Here is a 24,441-nt window from a genome sequence, read left to right as displayed (position 1 = left end):
CATTCCTCAACATGGATTCACACCACTAATACTTTTCATTGCCCTATACTAATCGTTGTTAATTTTTGGTTTGTACCATTATAAGATCATTAATAATAACAGTAATATTGTATAGACTTCGTTAACTAATACAGTGAGTCTAATTGCATCTGGATAATATTTGGAGATTAATTTTGAGATTCCTCAAGTTAATGTGTTAGATAACATTAGTGTCGTGATCTATGTGATTTATTAATATTTTTTGTTGTTAGTATGTTGCCTTTTTTGGTTTATTTCAATTTTTAAACTTCACACTCATAATTATTTGGTTTATAATTTTTTTGGGGTTTACATCAATTGAGCATAGATGGAGGGAGGTTATAGTTTCAGCTAAATGTATTTTATTTGAACAGTATTTAATTATTTATTGTTATTAGACCTGAAAACTGAGATCATAAAAATATAAAAATACGGATATAAAAGTAAAATAACAGTGTAAAAATATTTTTATTAATGAAAAATAGGTTGTAAAGTTAGTGGTTAGAAAAACTGTAGGAGATGTAGTTGGGAGTATTTTGTATTTTTAAAATTATATACTGATATTTGATCCTCCTAAATAATTACACTTTTTAGGATCCTCCCTAATAAATATAATCTTTTCTTAGTCCTTCTCTCTGATTTTTCCTAAGAATAACGGAATATATATCAATTCATAATTTAGTTTGAAAATCTCTCTGAAGAAATCTTGTAATTGGGAATACATTTTTTTTCCTAGGGGTATGAGTCGTTGATTATTCACCAAGTGCAGGCGTAGCAGATAAATAATCACATTTTATATTCAAAACAGGGAAGCTAAGCAAGCAGTAAGCAGTCCCACTGTCGGTTTAGAAATACATTTGCCGATAATCGTAGCATATTTCTCAGAAACAATTCGCATTTTACTGTGGAATTGCCACTTCCTTCTCTGTCTTCCTTTACCCCCACACAATACTTTGAATAAGATTACTTCTACCAGAAAGATACTTATGTTTAAAAAAACAAAAAAGGACCCTTTCATTCAGGGTATCTTCTGTATAAAAGTTACGCGATCTCGTTCACCCAAACAAAAAAAGGGTCACGCGATGTCACGGGATCACGTAAATCTTTGGTGGGGAGCGCCAAAATCCAATTTCTTTATGCGTAGGTTGCGAGAGCTCACGTTTCTCAGCATAGGCAGAAACATCACAACGCATCAAAGAAGAAAAGCAGATAGAGAAAGCGAATGGCCAGTTGGCCACAGCTACTACCAACATAATATAGGCAGGAAGCATGAGACCAACGTCATCTTTTTGTTCTGGGTTCCAAAAAAGATTAGATGAATTGATGAGAACCAAACATCAGATAACAAACACTAACGAAGTATTAGCTCCCCAGTTAAAAGCTCTCGATTTGATCCCAATTCAGTAAATTTTGGTCCCAGTAATCTCAACTTTCTCAATCTCATTTCACGCTGTACCTGATACTATAACAGGTGTAGACATGCAATACTTCAGATAAAGTTCCAAGAACACATCATCATGATAACGGATGAAAAGATGCAATGCAACAGATACATTCACACGTTAGCTTTCTATAACAATCAAAGCTATATCCACTTCGCTCAGGGCACAACATGGTGATACCTAACTACACAATAAAACTCCAGTAATCAGGGTTATGCGCAACTCTCATATTAATCTACCAGTAACTAATACCATAACATGATGCATTAAGAAGCAATCAAGAATGAAACACCATGCCATAAGACACGAGAGACTTAATTGGGAAATACTGACTGGGATATTATAACAAACGATGGATATTACAGCAAATGGGAAGTACTGACTGGAATATTCAGAGTTCAAAAGGAAACACAACCAAGTTATTTAAAGGGCCACCATAGACCCACACAAAAACAAGTTCTGTCGGTCACAGACCACAACCAACAATCACTGAAACTGACCAAACAAAGTAGCCCTGAACATTTCAGAATCCTCCACGAAGACGGAGGACAAGGTGAAGGGTGGACTCCTTCTGGATGTTATAGTCCGCAAGGGTTCTTCCATCCTCCAACTGCTTCCCAGCAAAGATCAATCTTTGCTGGTCCGGAGGAATTCCCTCCTTGTCCTGGATTTTTGCCTTCACATTGTCAATGGTATCCGAACTCTCGACCTCCAGAGTAATGGTTTTGCCTGTCAAGGTCTTCACAAAGATCTGCATACCTCCCCTGAGACGAAGCACAAGGTGAAGGGTGGACTCTTTCTGAATGTTATAGTCAGCCAACGTGCGTCCATCTTCCAGCTGCTTTCCAGCGAAAATCAACCTCTGCTGATCAGGGGGAATGCCTTCCTTATCTTGGATCTTTGCCTTAACGTTGTCTATTGTATCAGAGCTCTCAACCTCCAAAGTAATAGTCTTGCCAGTAAGGGTCTTCACAAAAATCTGCATACCACCACGGAGACGCAGAACAAGATGAAGAGTTGACTCCTTCTGGATGTTATAGTCAGCCAACGTTCGGCCATCCTCAAGCTGTTTACCAGCGAAGATAAGCCTTTGTTGGTCTGGTGGGATTCCCTCCTTGTCCTGGATCTTTGCCTTGACGTTATCAATAGTGTCAGAACTTTCCACCTCTAGGGTAATGGTCTTGCCGGTCAAAGTCTTGACAAAAATTTGCATTCCTCCACGAAGACGGAGCACAAGGTGGAGGGTGGACTCTTTCTGGATGTTGTAATCAGCCAGGGTACGGCCATCCTCAAGCTGCTTCCCGGCAAAGATTAGCCTTTGCTGGTCTGGAGGGATCCCTTCCTTATCTTGGATCTTGGCTTTCACGTTGTCAATGGTGTCAGAACTCTCCACCTCAAGGGTGATGGTCTTGCCAGTAAGGGTCTTAACAAAGATCTGCATGCCTCCGCGGAGTCGGAGCACAAGGTGAAGGGTGGATTCCTTTTGGATGTTGTAGTCAGCCAAGGTACGACCATCCTCAAGTTGCTTTCCAGCGAAGATCAGCCTCTGCTGGTCTGGTGGAATGCCCTCCTTGTCTTGAATCTTAGCCTTGACATTGTCTATGGTGTCAGAGCTCTCCACCTCAAGGGTGATGGTCTTGCCGGTGAGAGTCTTGACAAAGATCTGCATGCCACCACGCAAACGGAGCACGAGGTGGAGAGTCGATTCCTTTTGGATGTTATAGTCAGCAAGGGTACGTCCGTCCTCAAGCTGCTTACCCGCAAAAATCAGTCGCTGCTGGTCTGGTGGGATCCCTTCCTTGTCTTGAATCTTTGCCTTGACATTGTCTATGGTATCTGAACTCTCAACTTCGAGAGTGATGGTCTTGCCAGTAAGGGTCTTGACGAAGATTTGCATCTACATCACAAAAAATAGATAAGATCAGACTACATGAACAGATCTCATGAAATAACTAGAACGATATACAATTAACAAAACCCGAATTGAAACGATTCTCCAAACAAAGGAAAGACCAACTCAAAAATCGAAATCTTTCATAAGAAGATCCGCAGATGTTCGGAAAAGAATTTTCACTGACAGCCTTCAAGATAGAATCAGATCACACGAACAAATGAAAGAAACCACTATTGGTAAAGCTTATATAAAAAGATGGAGTAGGTCATGAACGAATCGAGAGACAGACGCGAAAATTGAAAATTTTCGACAGAATTCTGCCCTTGTCTGTTTAATAAGCCAATCCCGTAAGAAAACTCAACTACAAATAAGAAACAGCAACACAATTCCCACAGTTATCACAGAAACGTATAAATACGCATCTAAACGAAAAGGTTGAAAGAACAATTATGAATAACGTCTCCGTTCGAAATAATCCGACCCCAGTTAAAAACTCTACAATCCGATCAACAACTTCATACGGCGACAATAAAAGAAAAGAAAAAACACCTAAAGGAGCATAACACAAAGAGATCGGGAGAGAAAACAAACCTTGAAGAGTTTGATCTTGGTAGGGTTTTCTCTTGAACGCAAAATAAAACAGATTGTGAAAGAAAAGGGAGGGTTGGGCCTTCTTTTATAAAGAAAAGAGGCGACCGACTTAGGGGTGGGAACGGGGTGCTTCTTCCAATAATAATGTCACGCGTGTACAAAGGTGTTGAATGATATTTTGACACGGCACCCTTTGGAACCAAACGAGACGTCCCGCACTCCAACTTTTGAATCCAACCACTAATTATTTTTCTTAAAGGGAAAGGTCATCCTTATGACGGAGCGACCGCATCAAACAAGACTTGAGGTAATTGATTCACAGCGTTATAACGGCGTTAGAAGTGCCAGAGATATTTTGGAGTTACTGGGCCCACCGTCACCATCGCTGGGCCGGCTAAACCTTTTTGTTTATTGCAACTTGCAAGTAGGCTCTTCTATAAGCTTTTTGTGTAAAAAAATTAACTTACCAAAAAAAAAAGAGGATCACAAAATGACTAGAATAAAATCATGGAAAAATCAGATAAAAATCACATTAAAAATTTTATCAATGAGAAAGAGCTGAAAAACTTTTCAAACACTGAAAGGACTCGTAATTTGAAGATTATGTACACATTGTGTTCCAATACTCTAATTTAAATCCTTAAATGTCCAATAAAAATTTTTTAATGAGAACTTCTGCTTAATTTACACGTGTTTATGTTCTTTCGGGGCAAAAAGTCTTTGAAAAATAACACTGTTGAAAATATGAATTTTGTGTGTTGCTTTGATTCACTCTTAATGACTCTACTGCAGTGTGTATTTTTTATGCATTGATTATGATTCAAAAGTTAAACGTTCATTTGAATTTAAGGTAGGGCGTATGGATAGAATCCAAAACATTAAGCGAAAAATTATGGATAGGGTAAATATTTCATTTTGAAAGTAGAGATTGGTATTCAAAGGAAAAGAGTTGTCTAACGACTTAACTATGATGCATTGTTTGTTAAACATGAATCCTAAGTACTACTATCTTGAACATCCTTCGACTAAATTGACACTGAAGGAGAAAATTGAAATAAATGTAGAAATACCATTGATGGTGGTAGACGAGAATGACATCGTGTTCAACTTGAAACAACGATTCCAAACAATGGGAGTCTTGCTAGTTAATCATGATGTATTGTTACATGTTAAAAAAAAACGTGATTGTTTGATAGAAAAAAGTAAGAAGATTTGGAGAAATTCAACTTTGAAACTAGTTTTGCACCAATTCGAAGCGCAAGATCTCTTTATTAGGTGACATCACTGAATGAATAGATTTCAGTTGTATATAAATAAATATGGTGCGAAGTTAGAGCTATATTTCCAGCATTTAATTTTTAGAAGTTTTGTTGTTGAAACCGCTAGAAAATATTGTATTTTTTAGTGGTTTAAAAATCATTAAAAATTTTATCAAAGTTTCTAGCGGTTCTAGGAAATAATTTATTTTTTCTGAGGAGTCCTAACACGTGGCTGCATACAGGTGGCGGCGGGGGATAACACTACAAATTTCTAGCGTTTTTCATAAAACTACTAGAAATTTCATCAAATTTGCTAGCGATTGTCCTTGAACCTGTTAGAAATTTCATCAAAATTCTCGCTGATCTCTATAAATATCATCTCACCTCCTCATTCATTTACCTCATTTCTTTTACTTCCTCTCCTCTCCTTCTTTAAAATTCTCTCATTTTTTTCTTATTCTCTCATATGACAGTTTTTCTCTTTTATTTATACAGTAAGATGATATTCATTTTATAAATTTTAATTTTTTTATTTATCTTTATAGTTTACTAACATAATTATTTATCTTTTTCTTTCATTTTTTTCTTCTTTATATTTGTCATGCCCTCCTCAATTAATGCGACCACTTTTCAATATAAAAGTTAAGGTTTAACACTACAAACTATCCCATCTCCAATTCAATTATCTTATTAAATTAAATTCATTTGACTCAATTATAATTTAATTACTTATTATCTATCACAAAATTTAAATATATAACATGTAATACTTTGGTAAATACACATATTAACATAATTCTCTAATATAATCTATTTAATATTTTTTAATTAATAATATTATATTTCATAAAAATAAAAATTTTGAATTTCATTTTTTTGCCTGAAATGAATTTTATAGTGGTTCAGAAACCGCTAGGAAAATAAAAAAAGTGAAAAAAATTTCACAAAATTTAAATTTGGTCCACTTGGCGTCAAATTTCTAGTGGTTAATAACAGCTAGAAAGGTTTGGCGCTAATTGAAAAATTTCGTAGCCAACTTTCTAGCGGTTTTGTGAAAATTTTCTAGCGGTTTTGAATCACTAGAAAATTCGTTGCATTCTTGTTTTTTCTAACGGTTAATGGAACAGCTAAAAATTTTCTAGCGTATTGACCATAATATGTAATGGTTCCTTTAACAGCTAGAAAACTGTTTTTTACACATGATTTTCTAGTAGTTTTTCTAATCACTGTAAAGGTTATTTGTAGCGGTTAAAACCACTAGAAAAGTCATAATTTAATCACTAGAAAATATACATTTTTTATAGTGATACTTATCTATGTGAAGTATTCACCACACACAAATAAAAGATGATCAAGTCATAGTAGTGGTTGAAGAGGTTACAACTACAGATGCTCGTGTTCCAATCTCAATTGATAAGATCAAGATTGTGGGTGAAGCATTGAAGATTTTCATCTTATGACAATTATTATTGTTTTCTATGAGGATGATATTGTATTAGAGTTGAAGGAGAATATGCAAAAAATAGAAGTTTGATATAATCATAAAGTAAATGCAATTGTAGCTAGGTATGTGTTATTTAATGAGCTGAAGTTACATGATTTTTAAAATTTAGATACAAAAATCATGTTTCCTTAGAGAAGGGAAGCAGCTAATAGAAATATAAGTTAGAGACATGATGGGTGATACTCATCATCAATGAAAAAATGATGAAAATAGTGGAGATGTGCAAATGATAAGATAAAATTTTTAGATAAAATACAGAAAAAATCTCAATTTATCTTGCCTTTGGATAGTATCAATTTCATTTAATGCTTCTTTTCTCATTAGTTCCTTCTTTAATATTAAGAACTCTATCGTTTTGTTTGATACCACTATTTTTGATATTATTGTACCTAATACTATTCAATGTTATGCTGATACTACTTTTTCTGATACCGTTACTTTTTATATCATTGTACCTAATGCCATTGTGTGACACTGATTCTACTTTTTTTTTTTATATCAAAACTAATCATTGCGTGATGTTAAAATTTTTTGTTTAATTTTTTTATGCTTGATATGCTATTTCTGATACTACTAAAATTGATAATACTTGTTCTAATGTCAAAATTATTTAAATATTATAATTTATTGTGATCATACAATTTTTTTGTGTATTTGATATCCTATTTTTTATTCTTGTTGCAAGGTAGACACTTTATAATGTCAGGAAAAAACTTCTTAAAGATAGCAACATATTTGTATATTGCAATTTTTTTGCGAATGATTCTCAGTTACTGTGGTAGAGGTTCATGTGAAGATGCCATATACCTTCTATGAGGAGGATATTGTATTGGAGTTGAAGAAAAAATTACAAAAATGGGAGTTTCATATAATCATAAAGTGAACATGCTTGCAGCTAGGAATGTCTTACCTGATGAATTGAAGTTACAAGATTTGGAAATCATGTTTTTCCCTACTCCATAGAATTTAGATGAGGGAAGCAACTCACAAATATGTAAGTCAGACAAATCACGGGCGAGACTCCTAATATAGGACAACATGATGAGAATAGTAGAGATAGATATGGATGATAATGTGAACATTTTAGATGAAGAGTTTTATAAAATTCAAGAGGAATCTTACTTCCTTCTACCTAAGCATGGTATTGCCTACGTTTACAATAATTATTTATTTGATAAATTTGAATCATTTCGTGTGCAAGATGTTGGTCAAGGTGTTAACTTTGTTGATATTGTTGTCGTGATCGTTAGTGACTAATCAATACAAAAAAAATTGACTTTTTGTCGCTACTAAAGGTATAAAAGTCATCGTTGAAAGTTTTTAATCGCCACTAAAAAGTCATTACCGTAGCAATTGTGGCTAAAAACTTTCAGCAACAACAAAAAAAAGTCACTGCTAAAAGACACTTTTAGTAGCGACAATCTGATGCCCCCTAAAATGATTTGCAGTGATGACTTTTTTGTCACCACTGAAAGCGATACCCAAGAAAAACTGGCTTTATCCATGCCATGTCATCACCGCTAGCCGCCACGTCCCCCGCTATCACTTGTCACCTCCATGTCATCATTGGCCACCTCTACGTCGTTGTCACATCACCACTCTCATGCCACATCACTCCTCCCTGCCATGTCACTACCCAAATATTTTCACGTTAAAGGTGTCTTCTTCAAGGTTCGAACTTGTGACCACTTTCTTTCATGTCCAATCTTCTTATCGTTCAACTGGCTTGAATTTGTTTATTATTATTATAAAATAAAATGTATATTATTATATTATACTTTCAGTGGCGACTTTCTAATGTTGTTGCTAAAAGTCTAAGGTTGAATAGAGAACCGAAAGACTTTTAATGGCAACACTAGAATGTCACTACTGAAAGTCTACTTTCAGCGACGACCTTAGAAAGTCACCACTGAAAGTGAACCCATCCGTGGTGACATCACCACTGAAGGTCTTATATTCAACAGTATACTTTTAACGGCGACAAAAAAGTCACAACAGAAAGTTGACTTTTAGTGGTGACCTTTTTTGTGTTGTCGTTGAAAGGTATACTTTCAATGGTGACAAAAAAAGTCACCACAAAGTTGACTTTCAACGGCGGCATTTTTGCGCAGCTGAAAGTCTTATTGTTAGCGACGACTTTTTAGCGTCGCTGCAGAAAGTCGTCACAAAAAGCCGTCACCTAAAGTCCTTTTTTTTTGTAGTGAATGTTATGTATGGTTGTTAAAGATTCTATGCTTTGGAGTTCCTATCCTATTGTGAGACAATTGTCATGGATCCTGTTGTGAGTCCCAGACTATGTTTTTTTTTTTTTTTTCCTTTTACTAGATTGGATTCATCTTATAACAATTTGGAATTTTTTGTAGAGTTGGTCTCTGCTTGTGAATTGCTGCAAATGTATGGGCTGTTATATGTCTACCTTGGTTATTCTTATCAAAGTGCACTAGAGTTTTTTTTTTTTTAAAATATATATAAAAAAATTTCGTAGCAAGTTTTTAAGCATGGTATCTCTTTTTAATATAGACGAAAAGTGGATGGCAGATAAAATGCCACTTAGCATTAGGAAGCCCTGGATAATATTTCCCACTGTAGATGATGTTAGGTGCTACTATTTAGAGGTTAGATAAAAACCTTTGCGATTATAGTTTCTGTTTTTATATTTTATTTCTACCATTTCTTAATGTATGAGCTAATTGGAACATGACATTGAGACGTTTGCATGGGTGTTTTTAAATTGTATGGAATTGAAAAGGGGGGAAATTGGAGAATAGATTGAGTGTAAACACTTTTTTTTGGCCCGCCAATGAATATTTAACTAGAACGTACAGTTACATATTTTTGGTGTAACACTGTGGAATCCTTAGAACATATTTTCATCTCTTGTCCTTCCTCTGAAGCTGTATGAATTCCAAGAAATACATTTGTAATATCAAATTAGTTGATTTAAAGGTGCAAAGATAAGTTATTTAATAGTAAGGGTTAATATAATCTTTAGTCTTTCACGTTTGCCCTTATTTTGATTTTGGTCCCTCAAATTTCAAACTATAGGTTTTGATCCCTCTAGAGGCAAAATGGTCCAAATTTTTATTAGGTTATAGGAATTAATATTTTAAATGAAAAGAAACTTGAGAGACCAAAACTTATGGTTTGAAATTTGAAGGACCAAAACAAAAATGAAGGCAAACTTAAGAGACCAAAGTTTGTATTAACCCTAATTGTAGTATTGATATGATATCAAATTAGTTGATTTTGAGGTGGAGGAGGAGAGAATCACTAAGATTGCAGCTTGAATTCGTACTGCGAACCTAAGCCTAGCCAGATTACATACATACTATGACAAAGGAGCTCTTTATGTCCTGGGGATTGCAAAAAATAGCAAGAGTTTTATAAGTTAACAAGACCTGAACACCCCCTCACGGCAAAGAAAACATGGTCTAATACAATACTCTACGAGGGTGTTAATCTCATTTTCTTCTATCAGAATTTGCCTGTAATTAGTAAACGAAATGAAACCAAAAAATAAAATTAGATGAAAAAGGTAATAAATTGAAATCTCGAAAATATAATATTGAAATCCTAATATGATTAGAAACGTCAACATTTTAAGTTACCGAAATAAATATGTGAATAAATAATCATTATTTATAAATAACATTAAAAAACCTTAAATTTAATAAACGTAAAATCTGTAATAATATTCAAACAGAAGACTGAAACACTAACAATATCTCCACGTGGTACGGCCTTTACGCACGGCATCATTATAGAACCCCCCCCCCCCAAAAAAAATGTCCTCCAAGAAACTTTCTTAAAGGTTCTCATCCTTCCTGCAAGCTGCTAAAAACGACATTCTGAAACGCTTCTTCTATGTGTATTCGGAAGGTTACTTTCAACGGTCAACTCTTCCAACAATGCAGAATTTAAAATGCGGTAATCAAAATAGAAATGACCAGTATAATTGAACTGTCTGAGACCATCTCCATGAATCACAAACTCATCAGCCACAATCGGATTATAAGGATTTTGATACATTGGCTCATCTATGATCAATCTCTGAAGCTTGGCAGGTGGTTTACTCACCGTCCTCACACCTTCCCAAAAACAATCTTCTGCATGTAAGGTCTCAAGAACAGGACACCCAGAAAATAGAGCTTGAGTTAATTGTTCTTCGAAGAAGACCACATCGCATAGCTTCAACGTCTTTAGGTTTGGCAGGCAAATTGAAGGATGCACTATAAGCCTCTGATGGGCCCGTTCGATGTGTACATGGGTCAGTGTTGCTAAATTATGCAAGCTATGAGGGAAGAATAAAGGCACTTCGAGGTGTTTGAGATGGAGTTCACAATCTTCGACATTACATCGTGCCGCTGCAGAAACCAATGCTTCAACAGCAAGTAGGGCATTCATGCGGCCTAAGAGTTTAAACTTTGCGATTTTAGATGATCCTCGAAGTGACAATGCTCTTCCAATAAAATTCATGAAATCCTCTGCACTTTCGGTTGTTACGAGGTGCCTGTTTGAGACCATAGAGAGCTTTGTGTAACTTGCAAACTAGATGAGGATTGTTATTATCCTCAAAGCCAGGAGGCTGCTTCATGTAAACATCTTCTTCTAACACACCATTTAAGAATGCATTATTCACATCAATTTGTGAAATAGACCAGTCATTAAACAAAGCAATGGTAAGAACTGTTCGAATAGTTGCAGGTTTGACAACAGGGGAAAATGTTTCATTATAATCAAAACCATAGGTTTGATGAAACCCTTTAGCAACTAGACGAGCTTTATATTTGTCAAGAGTACCATCTTGTTTTTCCTTCTTCCTCTAGACCCATTTGCAACCAATAACAGGATGATTAGATGGTGGTGGAATAAGGGACCAGGTTTTGTTGTTTAGTAAGGCTTGATATTCAGATTTCATGGCATCATACCAATTAGAATCTTTGAGAGCAGATTTCACAGAAGTAGGTATAGAGTTTGGGTTTGAGAATACCAGATTTTGACCTTGTTTGCATTGGATGACAGGATACTACAGGCTGTGCCATTGAAGTAGATAAAGGAGACAAGGTAGATGGAACAAGGTGTGCCTCATTATCAGGATTAGAGGTGTTAGGAATTGAAGAAGAGGAGGAAGTAGAAGGAGAAGATGATGAAGAAACAGCTGGAAGAATATGTGAGTATGAGGGAGAAAAGGAGTGAGGTGTAGAGGTAACAGTATGAGACAAAGAAGTAACAGGTACAAGAGGAATATGAGATGGAGTGATAGACCCATAGTGAGAAACAAGAGTAGAAGAAGTAGGAGAAGGCTTTGCATGATAAGGAAAGGATTGTTCATGAAATTTAACATCTCTAGAGATATAAATTCGCCCAGAAGGAGCCAAACATTTGTACCCTTTGTAATGAGAACAATAATGAAGGAAAGTACACTCAACAGATCGAAAAGACAATTTATGAGAATTGTAAGGACGTAATAATGGATAGCAAGTACAGCCAAACACTTTTAAATGAGAGTAATCAGGTGTAGTGTGGAAAAGTTTAGTAAAAGGAATTTCAAAATTAATAGCTGAAGAAGGAACTCGATTAATGAGATAGGTGGCAGTTAAAAGGCATCAGACCAAAAGGTAAGAGGTAAGTTAGCATGAGCTAGTAAGGTTAGACCAGTATCAACAATATGTCTATGTCTTCGTTCAACAGTACCCATTTGAGTATGAGTATAAGGACAGGACAAACGATGGACAATACCATTTTGAAGTAAAAAAAGGATCAAAGGCTTTAAACTCACCACCTCCATCAGTTTGCAGAGACTTGATTTTGTAGTCTAGTTGATTTTCAATCATAGTTTTAAATTGAATAAAGGCAGATAGAGCAGCAGCTTTATTTTTAAGAGGGTATAGCCAAATGAATTTAGAAAAGGCATCAACAAAGGCAATGTAGTAAGTGAAACCAGAGGAAGAAACACAGGGAGATGGGCCCCATAAATCAGCAAAAATTAGCTCAAGAGGCTTAGTATATACAGATTTAGAGGGGGGAGAGGGATTGCGATGGAGTTTACCAAGACAACAAGAAGAACAGAAAAACTAAGAAACATCTTTATTAGAATCAACTTTCCCAAGCTTACAATCTTTGATAAGTCTGTTAACAATTGAAAAGGAAGCATGTCCTAAACGAAAGTGCCATAAGGCAACCAAATCAGAAGGAGGTGAAGAGGTGACATCAATAGTGTGTTCAAGTGTTTGTGATTGTGGTACAGTGGTGGCTGAACTGTGCTGTCCATTACACGTATTACAAGGAACAGAAGTGGAACAAGTAGCAGAAACAGTAAACAGACGAGCTTGATCAGAAGATACTTGCGGAGAAGAATTGCGAAGATTGTCCAAATGCAAAGGAAGAAGGGAGTCAAAATAATAGAGACCATCACTTCTGCGATGTCCCTGAAGCAGGATTTGATGAGTTCCCTGAGATTTAATGTAACACCAGTATGGGTGAAATTCAAAATAGACATTATTGTCAATAGCTATTCGGGAAACACTCATTAAGTTATTAGCCAGAGAAGGAACATGCAACACATTATTAAGACGAAGAAGGAAATTGTGAGGAGATGAAAGAACAGTAGAACCTCTATTAAGAATTTGCGCACCTGATCCATTACCCATATAAACTTGATTTGAAGAGTTGTTCATTGGTACAGCCTGAGTCAAATTGTGTTGATAGGGTGTGACATGATGAGAAGCACTAGTGTCGGGTATCCAAGAGTAATCACAGTAAAATTCAGGTGTAGGAGAGGGAGAATGATAAGGAGTATGGTACAGAGAAGGAGCTGTGGTAAGATTGACAGAGGGATAAGAGGGATTGGCAGATGAATAAGGAGGTTGAGAGGTGGTGGGATAGGGAGAATTATGGTTTGGACGATTGTAGGTGTTAGGATACAGATGAGAGGGTGGAGGTTGCATAGGGTGATCATATCTATAGTAACAATTAGCATCAGTATGACCAGATCTACAACAATAATAGCAATACAAACCAGATCTTCGTCCTCTTCCTCTGAATCGACCTCCACCAACTCGGCCTCTAAAGAGTGAGCCTCGATTAGGCGCAGCACTCAACTGATGTGGATATGTAGGAGTGGTCTGTGGAGTTTGCACCGATCTAGCAGTATGATTCACTGTTGGAGCAACTGAATGGCCTGTACTATCATCAGAAGGCTTTGTAGTAGTAAGATTGACGGTAACGTTATCTATGCCAATAGCCTTCAGAGCCTTTTCCAGACGAATCTCCTGAGCCAAGAGTAGTGACTCAATTTCTTCGATAGTGAACTTGTGTTTCTGAGCAGTAATAATCATTACTACGACATCATAATCTTCTGGAAGTCCTTCCAATATCACATCCACATGTTCTTGAGTAGTTATTGACTCATCGATTGAAATTAGAGCATCAATTAGAGCCTTGATACGAAGAAGATATTCAGAAACAGAATTTGAACCTTTCTTGGTATTTCGCAGTTCAGTTTTGTACTGCTGGATCTTTGCTCTTGTGTGAGCTTCAAAGAAATCTACGATTCTTTTCCAAAGAAGATGCGAGTTTTCACATCCAACTAACCGTGTTTGCATTCCATCTGATACAGAGGATAGAAGCCAAGAGAGTAGAAGTTGATCTTGTTTCTGCCACAAAATGTACAATTGAGAGATTTTCCCATTCGAATCAAGTTTTGAAGGTTTATTTTCACCAGTAAGAAAATGTTCAAGACCATGACCCCGAACAGCGGCGAGAACTTGCTGCTTCCACGGAAGAAAATTCTTCTCACCAAGTTTGGCTGAAATCGCGTGATTGAAGCCAATAACACTTGAGTTTTGGGAAGAATCAGTGGATTTGAGACTGAGATCTAATATTCGAGGATTACTCGGTGAAGTGATTTCCTCCATGGCTCTGATACCATGTGAATATTCAGAGAAAGAGGACAAACGAAATAAAGAAGGAGAGAGGAAAGAGAAAAGTGAGATCTGAATGATACATTGTATTAACCACAAAGCACCGTAATACATGTGAGATATTTATAAGTAGTGAATACACTTTGGTAAATCCGTCCCTCTTGACAATTTGACTAACTAACTTGGTGGATTACAGCTGTCATGAGTAACTACACTAATATGGGTGAAATCTAGTATGGGAATTGGTGTCCATAAATATTGCCACCTCTTGCATAATATGCTGGTTTGAATAGCTTCTTTAAATGGAAGAAATGAAAGAACATGTAAAAGAACATCGTCATCTAACTCGCTCAGGCTTCTGATTCTGAAACTACGGTTCATGTCCTACTGCTGTAGTTTGGCTTCCCTTCTCAAACAAGTAACGCCCATGATCTCAGCTAGTTGCAAAACAACAATGCTAATACGTATATGGCCGAAACAGATTGATAAGAAAAATCCAAAGCAAAAGAAAACATATGATTTCTTAAAAAATAAAGATCTATTTTATGTAAGTTAACATATAGATTAATAATAAAGAAATTATGCGTTTGCTTATACTACCTCCGGTCCTAATTATAAGAGTCAGTTGACTAATTTGAAGAGATTAAGAAAGTTAGTTGAGTTAGTTATTTGTCTTAAATAGGTGTTGTTTTTCCTAAAATATCCTTACTAATCAAGTGTATTGACTAGAACTATCATTGTTAGAAGGGTTACTTTGGAAAAAAATGTATAAATATGAGAGATAAAGTGAATTTGGGTCTTATATTTAGGACTAAAATAAAAGTCAAACAGGATCTTATATTAAGGACCGGAGGTAGTATATGTTAGTAGCTGTGTGTGTGTTAAAGAAGAGCTTCATTTTTTTTCATCCCCAAAATAAGTCATAAGAAGAGCTTCGTCTAAATCAACAAGAAAGAAGAAAGAAATGAAAGAGCTGATGCGCAGTACCTTGCGGCCGTGAGAGGTCTGCATTAAAGAGCCGATGCGCTCCAGGGCCTTGCTGGCCACAGACTTCTTCAATTCCTTATGTATTAAAATCTTAACTACCCCATCTGGTCTCATTTGACTGAATACAATAACTGTCCTTATGAATTTTCTTCTCCTAAATAATTTCTCAAAATAATAAAAAAAAGAAGCAAAAACCAATCATGCAAACAAAAATAGTGTGTGTGTGTGACAATAACATGCATCAGTCTACCCTTATACTCCTCCGGTTCTTAATATAGGACCCAATTCTTGAGTTGGTTTTGATCCTAAATGTAAGACCCATTTTTTATATTTATCAATTTTCTCTAAATTACCCTTATAGATAATTCCTCAACCATAATCAAGTAGAAGAGGGAGAGGGGGTATTAAAATAGATGATTATGGTGTTTTAGGAAAAACATGTAACTTTTCTTATAATTAACTAACTTACCTAACTTCCTTAATCTAATCAAATTAGTTAAAAGGGTCTTATATTAAGGACCGGAGGAGTATATCACTTTCTTCAATATCAATAATCTCTAAGAAACCGAAACATACTAACCAACCCATTCCTTTTCTTTAGGAAATATTCTTCAAATTAGGGGACTTTGTTCGGCAAGTCTTCCTAGACTATGCGAAACTTTTGGCAAATTTTTACTTATGTGTATTGTAAAAGATTGAACATAGACACTTTTTTAAAAAAGTGAAGATTAAATGGTAAGAAAACTAAAAAAAATTCTACATCTATAATGTTTGGTTTGGTTTTTAATCTAACAAAATTTATTTAGTTTGGTCACTCAAAACCCTTAAACACCATGATGATGATTCTAAAGGAAGGGATTGGTCATCATGTCAAATTAATTCCACTTGAATCACAATTATTGCTCCTAATTGGGTCATGATCGCGTCGGTGCTATATATAATCAAATTATTTTATATATTAATTAAATATAAAACATGATTAATATTTTATGGAAAACTAAGTAAAAGTTCTCATTTATAATTTTAATGGATATAAGGATTTAAATTACTGTACTGGAACACAATGTGTACAAAATCTTTAAAGTACTGGTCTTTTCTGTGTTCAATGTGTACAAAATTTGAAAATCTTTTAAGTACTGGTCTTTTCTGTGTTCAAAAATTGTTTAGCCTCTTCTCATCAATAGAATTTTTAATGTAGATTTTTCTCCGATTTTTTTTTTTTTTACTATTGAAACTAATAGATGACTAGATATAAATACCAGTATGTGCTCTAGTAACACTAATGATTGATCACACGATTTGAAATAAAGAACATAATAATATCTTTTACGTAAGACATAAAGTTAAAATAGCTCTATCTAGGAACTTGTAATTGAAATATAAATGCACTTCAATTCAAAGTTGTAAGATGTTTTGATCATGTTTATTTAATACTCCCTCCGTTCCTTATTATAAGAGACAAATAACCGAAGTACGTTGATAAAAAAAATAGTTAAAATTAGTTAAGAACAATTAATGTGTAAAAAATATAATTTTTTTCCAAAATGCCCTCATTAATAAGGAAAGAGAGCATGAGAGAAAACAATTAAATTATTAAAAGAAAGAGAAGTGGGAAGGAAAGAGAGTGTGAGTTGGAGATAATAAATATGGGTAAAATAGAAAATCAACACAAAAAAATAGAGACAACTTTTAAGTGTCTTTTATATATAGGAACATGCCATAAGCATCAAACGTCTCTTATAATAAGGAACGGAGGGAGTAACATGTAAAGTTATATTCATCATCAGGTTTCCAATAAAAGAAGAAGGCAAGGAAGTAGAGTTTGGCATGAAAGTAAATGAAGATTAAGAAGCCTGAGGTAAAGATATTAGAGGCAGTCGAAAGGTAATTGTCCTCTGGCCTTTATCATGTATTAAAGCTAAAAAATTAGCTTTACAATTCCAATGAATAGATCTGAGGCATACATGTGTATAGTAATAAGAATACACTAGTTGTAAAGATATTTTCCCCCATTCCTATTTACAAAACATGACTTTATCTTTTTGCTCTCACACAAACAAGTCATCTAACTCAATTTATGTGTATTTGATAAATTTTTTCGAAGGAAAAAAAAAAAAAGGCACCTGACCGAGACGGCTCAATGCTCATAGTCCTCTTCTTCCTCCTCACCTTTACAGAGCCACACGTCCCACTTCTTCACTTGTGATGACGTGCTTGTTCCTACTTTTGTTGATTGTCATTTAGGGATGTTTGGATTAGTTTTTTAGAAATGATTTTGTAAGAGTTTTGTTTTGACTTGCATGAAAATAATTTTTTTTAAGTGTTTATGGTGTTGGAATGGCTGAACACCCAAGAGGGGGGTGAATTGGGTGTTAGTTAAAATTAAAACCTTTTCGCAATGTAATGAAATTCATGAGAAATTCTGAGTATAAAAACAATGTATCGACATAAGTATAATCACAGTAGTAAAATGGTTTAGCTGGAAATATAAAGAGGTAAGGGAAGAGAAGATGCAAACAGTGATTTATCCTGGTTCGGTCCTCACTGACCTACGTCCAGTCCCCAGGCTCCCCCTGAGATTTTCAATCGACTATCTCCCTCAAGTTTAACACGAGTACTTGAGAACCACTACAATCACAAGTTTGATCCGGGCACTTGTGACGCCACTTACAATTCTTAGACTAACCAGTCTAATTCAACAACAACCTCACACCGAGGTAATACTCCCCCTTACTCACTGTAAGGATACAATCTAATAATGATAATGAAGATTGAATATTTCTTCTCTCAAAGAAGTGATAGATGAATCTTAAGCACGTTTGGGAAACTCTCCTCTCTATCTTACGGATACATATGTTTTCGTCTATGGAGCACAGAGACAGGGAGTTTTCTTTCGGAGCTCTAAATGAGAATATGTTGATTCGGCATTTTAGCATTTGATGTTGTAAGCTTAGACTCTTTTTTCTTTCTTGTTTTGAATGCTCTTCTATTTATAGATGATGTTGGGTAGTTGACCGTTGAGCTTTTTCTTCCCGTTTGGCTTGAAGAATATGACCGTTGAAACTAGCCGTTGGAAGCTTCTGACGAACGTCGATTCTTCACATCATAAATTCGTTGTAGTTCTTTATCTGAAATAATCTTCCTCAGATCAAGTGATAAGTATATGATAATCATAGAAACAATAAGTTGGAAAACATGGAATCAATCATCAGATATTCAGAAAGTAAGATGAACTTACTTGATCGATGTCTTGATCGATAAAGCTTTGATCGATTACATTATCGATTAATTACATGAAGAAAAGATATAGCAGATAGATGCAATTATCGAATAGATTATGGATCATATGATGATCGAATAAATGATCGATAAATGATGAAGCATGAATACAGTGACCCAAAAATGATTTATGCAAGAATAAACCTTTTCAAGTTATGTTTGCCTTCGTATCCTTTTAATAGAGAGTTATGTGTAAAAAGAAGGCTGAGAAAAGCTTTGAAGATAAAAAGATAAAGGATTTCGAAATCATCGTGAAATGCTGTTATGAAATGAGTTTGTACAATGATCGAACAAGTGATCAAATACTTGTTGATCAAACAGATTATCGATAATCCAAGTGTTACAGAAATGAAACTTCAGTCATTGATGATCGAACAAATTATCGATAATCAAATAATAGATATCCTTATCGATAAACAATAAGCACAAGTATATTCGGAGAAAACACATGCTATGTAGGTTGATCGAATAAGTGATCGATTAATGAGTGATCGATAAAGTTATCGATAAAGTAAAACAAGGAGATTTAATCATGTAAATTCAAAGAACTGATTTATCGATCACGTTACGTGAAAAACAGAGTAGACATGTAAGAGCAATGATCGATCATATTATCGATAAATGACTGATCGATGAGGTAATCGATAAATGGAGACTAAAGCAAAACATAGAATGAGTAGAACGTATTACCATTTATCTGTCTTCTCATCGATAATCTATTTATCGATCATGCTATCGATAATCTATTTATCGATCCTATTTATCCATAACGTTAACTTTGTTTATCGATCAAGTGATCGATAAATACATCTATCCATAATGTTATCCGAAAACCATTTATCCAATAGGTTATAAAACCTCAATAATGCATATGAAGATAAGAGAGAAGAATTAAAGAGATAGTACCAGGAACTCGATAAAATGATCGAATATGTAGTTGCTTGATCAGGCTCGAGTAACATCTGATAATGGCTTTTCATTTCCTCATTTCTTCTAGTGCTTTTACTCAATAACATGTTTGAGTAGTATGTTGTTTGAGAGCTTAATCAATCAATGTAGAATTTCTGGTTTTTGCCTCAATAAATTCGAAGTCTGATTCAAGCAGAACAAAGGTCAACTTTGAGTGATCATAACTCTTCCAATTCAACTCCAAATTTTACAAATGACCTATCCCCAGAAAGCTATTTGAGTCTACTTTCTAGTGCAACAAGAATCACCCCAAAATTCATTGTGGTTGCAAAGTTATCTTCATCACAATGACTAAAGGTCGGAATAAAGGCGTTAATCCTTACTGCAATCTTTCTAGCAACATATCTCCCTCATATGAAACTCTTTGAAGGTGAATTTGGTGTCCATGAACCGTGTTCTGAGTCTAGTTTCATAGGAATCAAGTTTCACCTCAAACGGATTTGTGGTTTGAGAGATATTGAAGAAATACCGAACCTATGTCAGAGCTGAACGAAGAACAGAGCATAACAGAGGATGTATTTTATCGATAACTTGATCGATAAATGGATGATCGATCAAGTGATCGATAATTGCCCATGAAAATCACCTCTGAAGCTTATTTTTCATGTTTATATGAAGGGTGACTCAATATATGATGGTATAACTTCCCGGTTGTATATTTTAGCTTCCGACTGAGCCATCCAAACTTCTGATTGAGTATAGCAACGTTTAACATCAAATCTTGAACTTGAATCTTGATATTTTCATTTGATCTTGCAAGTTCTTCTTTTCTCAATCTCTCTTCTTCTTCTTCCTCTTGATCATTCTCCATAACTCAAAGTGTAACATAATATCTCCTTTCTTTTCTTGAGGAAACTACATAAGATAGTAAGTATGATAGTTAGTCAAAATATGAGATAAATAATTTATGTAAACTTTTTGCTCTATTATTTGACATCATCAAAACTAATCATATCTAACATATGGGTCTTTCCAAACACCCCTCAATCAGTCCTTTTCTCATTGTTGCATGCCTCAAAGAAACGATTTTCAAGTACAGTTAATTAAGGCCTTGTTAATCGCGCAAGATTACGTAGCTTTTATAGAAATGATATCCTTAAAAAAATTCTCAAAGAAAATATTATATAAACAAAATTAAGTATAAAATGCCCATTGAAATTGAATACACCCATTGTAAAATTTTTCAGTACACAATGTGAAAGTGCTTTTAATCAGCAGCCTCCTCATTTGGGGCCACTATCACCTTCTTTCGCAAGAATGTTAGGAAAGAATGATGAACTAGACAAAAAATAAAAAGAAAAAAAAAGTCTTTTTAAATTTGGATTAGAGTACAATTTTAACAATTAAGTTTTGTGCAAAGAGTGACTGGCATCATTTAGTTTTGAAGGATGTAAAAATAAACGCAAACATTAAAAAGTGGAGCAACTTCGCCACTACCGTTAAATTGAGCAACATTGCCTGTAAATGTCATCAATGGCAATGTCGTCGCTCAGGTAGATGACCCAATCATTCAAAGTCTTGAAATTATCGGCGGCCATTGGGGCACTGCAGGCTTCTCCTTCATCTTACATTACGCCATAGGTTAGGCAACTTCAATCTCTATTTTAAGCCCGTGTCGATTACCTGAAACTAGAATGATATTCCTTTATCAAAGATTCTAATTATAATTTTGCTTCAATAATACAGAAGGAGGCGAAGGCACCAACAATAAAGAAGTGGTGTGGAAGTGTGTGTGAAAGAAGTGGGAGAAGATAAAGGAGGCAGAAGATGAGTGAAAGTTGTGAGAGAGAGGGTGGAAGGGAGAGTGAATATTGTTAAAAGATGAAAATGCCCCTCTATAGTTTTTTTTTTTTTTTTAAATGAAGGTAAGCCATAGGTAATTCCTCTGTCATTTTTCAGGAACTGGTGATTGCTCCAGGTCTAATTTTTTCGCCTCGTGATACTTGCTGTTGAATTATTAGATTCTCATCTTTTAGTGGACTTCCAACGTTGTTGAGACGGGTAGGTTCTGGCAATTTCTCTTTAACCCTAATTCCTAAGTAATGACTCGTGATGTTCGTGGAATGATCTAAATCATATATAGACACCCATGACGTCTTCCATAAAATGCGCAGCTGCTAGTTTGAGGCAAAGAATAAAACAGTCTTTCTCTTGCAGTGCTAATAATGTCGTTTACTCTCAAGGAAACCGTCCTACAAGCATCTCAATCAATATTTGATTATATAATGAATAATGATTTGTTCGATTTTATATTGCCACTATGATATGATAGGGAGAAAATAATGAGGAAGACCATGTCGAGAATCCAATTGAACAGTTATTGGATGCTGTATCCACTGGGGCACAACTCTTGAAGTGTTTCCCAGAAGAAGCTAATTTAACGTCAGCTACGGCCTGCAAGCATTAGAATGTAAAGCTGTTAGGTACCCTATTAGGTCTTTAACTTATGATTTGCTTTGGGATTACTTGAGTTTAAATGCCTGATTTTGAATTTGGGTGATTAAAAAAAACTTTATTTTAATGATTTTTTTACATACTATAAAATAAAGGGAACGTAAAAGACTAAAGCTGCAAGCAAGCCTGAAAGTTAATATGCTAGCGCAAGACGGAAAATGGTTTGAGCTTTCCGGGATATATGTGCGAGATTTTAGATGCATGGCTTAATAATCAGCGAGCCGTCTGTAAATTTCCCCTAAAAGATCAAAATCTGACAAAGTTAAAAGAAAACTAAACATGCATTACAACCCGTTTCTGGGAACTCTCTGCATCTCTGTGTGTGTTGTATTGAAGAAGGAAGAGAATAGCCAGATAGAACTAAGATGCACCACCAGTAACGCTTCCATTGAAGATTTCGATGGTGTCGCCCTGAGCAACATGGTGCCATCGAAAAGGCTGATCGTCGTCCATCACATTCTGTCCGTAAATGAAGAAATAACCGTCGGAAGGAAGAGGAAGTTGATTCCGCTGGTGCAACTTCTGAAGCTCCTTCCTTAGCTCTCCCACGTTATCATTTGGATTCACTTCCACTGGTATCTTCTTTTTCCCACACTTTGTCAGAACCATCACCCTCAACTTCTTCGACCCGCCTCCCCCTCCTCCTCCGATTCCACCTCCGCCGCTATTATTCCCATTGCTCGTCGCGGGTACCACAACAGGCAATGGTCTCAAACTACCTCATCTCAGAGTATTCACAGTTTCTCACAATCCCGCAACATCTGATTATCATGCAATTCATTACCTGATAAATGGACCACTAGCTTGTTATTCATCGGCACGGCCTCGATTTCTTGAATTCTTTTTTCAGCTTCAAGACTGTGTCGTTTGCATCCATTTCTAGGGTATACATCTTAGACGAAGGGGTTTTCACGTTGACGAGGAATTTCACGGTGGATGGCGCGGGAGAAAACTCCTCCGTCATCTTGCCGGGCAGGTTCTTGAAGAAATCGGCGGCGATGTGGAGCTGAACGCGAGAGTTATTGAGGAGAACGCATTTCTCGATGTCGGCGTCGTCCGGAAGAGTTTGGCCGTTAAAGATTAGGGTTTGCATCGAGACGGGAATGCCTTGGTATTTTTCAATCTTCTGTTTGATCTCAAGAACGGTGTCAAAGAACCATACTTCGATCATGAACGGTCTTCCTGGCTGGGGTTCGAAAATTAAATCCATGTTTATTATTTAATTTCACAGTCCAGAGATTAATATATGGATTTTATAACAACGTAGATTTGGCCAATTGAATGAGTATAACAGAATTAATAAATTAGTTACCTCCTGATTTGTAACAAATACCCGATTTTGTCTAACGAAGAGCCTAAATAGGTGGTGATTTTAATTCTTTTGCATTTACTTTTCGCATTTAATGCATTAAGTTCTGCCTCATGCATGTACACAGTACTCCTCCAATTCTTAATATAAGATATTTAACTAATTTGATTAGATTAAGAAAGTTAGGAAAGTTAATTAATTATAAGAAATATGACATGTTTTTCCTAAAATACCATAATCATCTTCTTTAATATCATCTCTCCCTCTTCTACTTGATTATGGTTAAGAAAGTATCCATAAGGTTAATTTAAAAAAAATTGATAAATTTAAAAAATAAACCTTATATTTAATATCAAAATCAACTCAACAATTAGGTCCTATATTAAGGATCGGAAAAGTATATTATTTGTCATGTGTAATTGTTTCTCACATACTCATATGGTCCTATTTATAGGACCAAGAGAAATTTTTTATATAAATGTATAATTTTATATCTTATTTATTATTGTGTTGACTTTATTTATATGAATATAATGTATATTAAATAGGAAAAAGTTAAAAATTATTGAATTTTAATTAGAGTTAATAAGGTTTAAGATTGTTTTTGTCTGTACGAATATGTTAGAAATAACTTACAAATAAGACCAGAAAAGTATCAAAAAGAGCATTAAATAGATAAAAAATTTTACTTGTCACTCGTAAAAGTTTCTCACATGCCAAGAAGAGCATTGAATAGATGAATTTTGACTCATGAGCACATTAAATACTAGTATATTTGCTCTCACATGCTGACATACGAGTATTTCTTATTTT

At 35.2% G+C, this 24,441-nt stretch overlaps 1 protein-coding gene, 1 long non-coding RNA gene and 1 pseudogene across 2 annotated transcripts; 1 reads left to right on the top strand and 2 right to left on the bottom strand.

The window, feature by feature from the left end:
* Window positions 1–1,658: 1,658 nt before the first annotated feature.
* On the bottom strand, window positions 1,659–4,009 carry LOC114744229 (polyubiquitin). Its single transcript, XM_028932421.1, has 2 exons — window positions 3,946–4,009; window positions 1,659–3,357 (listed from the first exon to the last, which is right to left on the bottom strand). The coding sequence occupies exon 2, from the start codon at window positions 3,355–3,357 to the stop codon at window positions 1,984–1,986; it is 1,374 nt and encodes a 457-aa protein (XP_028788254.1). The 5' UTR covers window positions 3,946–4,009; the 3' UTR covers window positions 1,659–1,983.
* On the top strand, window positions 3,364–10,874 carry LOC114744231 (uncharacterized). Its single transcript, XR_003740074.1, has 3 exons — window positions 3,364–3,788; window positions 6,439–6,445; window positions 10,863–10,874. It is a non-coding gene; the product is annotated as an uncharacterized LOC114744231 (long non-coding RNA).
* An 11,805-nt stretch (window positions 10,875–22,679) lies between these two features.
* On the bottom strand, window positions 22,680–23,529 carry LOC114744224 (ubiquitin domain-containing protein 7SL RNA1-like; annotated as a pseudogene).
* Window positions 23,530–24,441: the final 912 nt, after the last annotated feature.

Source organism: Neltuma alba, unplaced genomic scaffold, assembly GCF_004799145.2.
Source record: "Neltuma alba isolate B1F8T4 unplaced genomic scaffold, ASM479914v2 tig00004294_pilon, whole genome shotgun sequence".
Classification (NCBI taxonomy): Eukaryota; Viridiplantae; Streptophyta; class Magnoliopsida; order Fabales; family Fabaceae; genus Neltuma; species Neltuma alba.
This window is presented reverse-complemented; position numbering and strand designations above follow the sequence as displayed.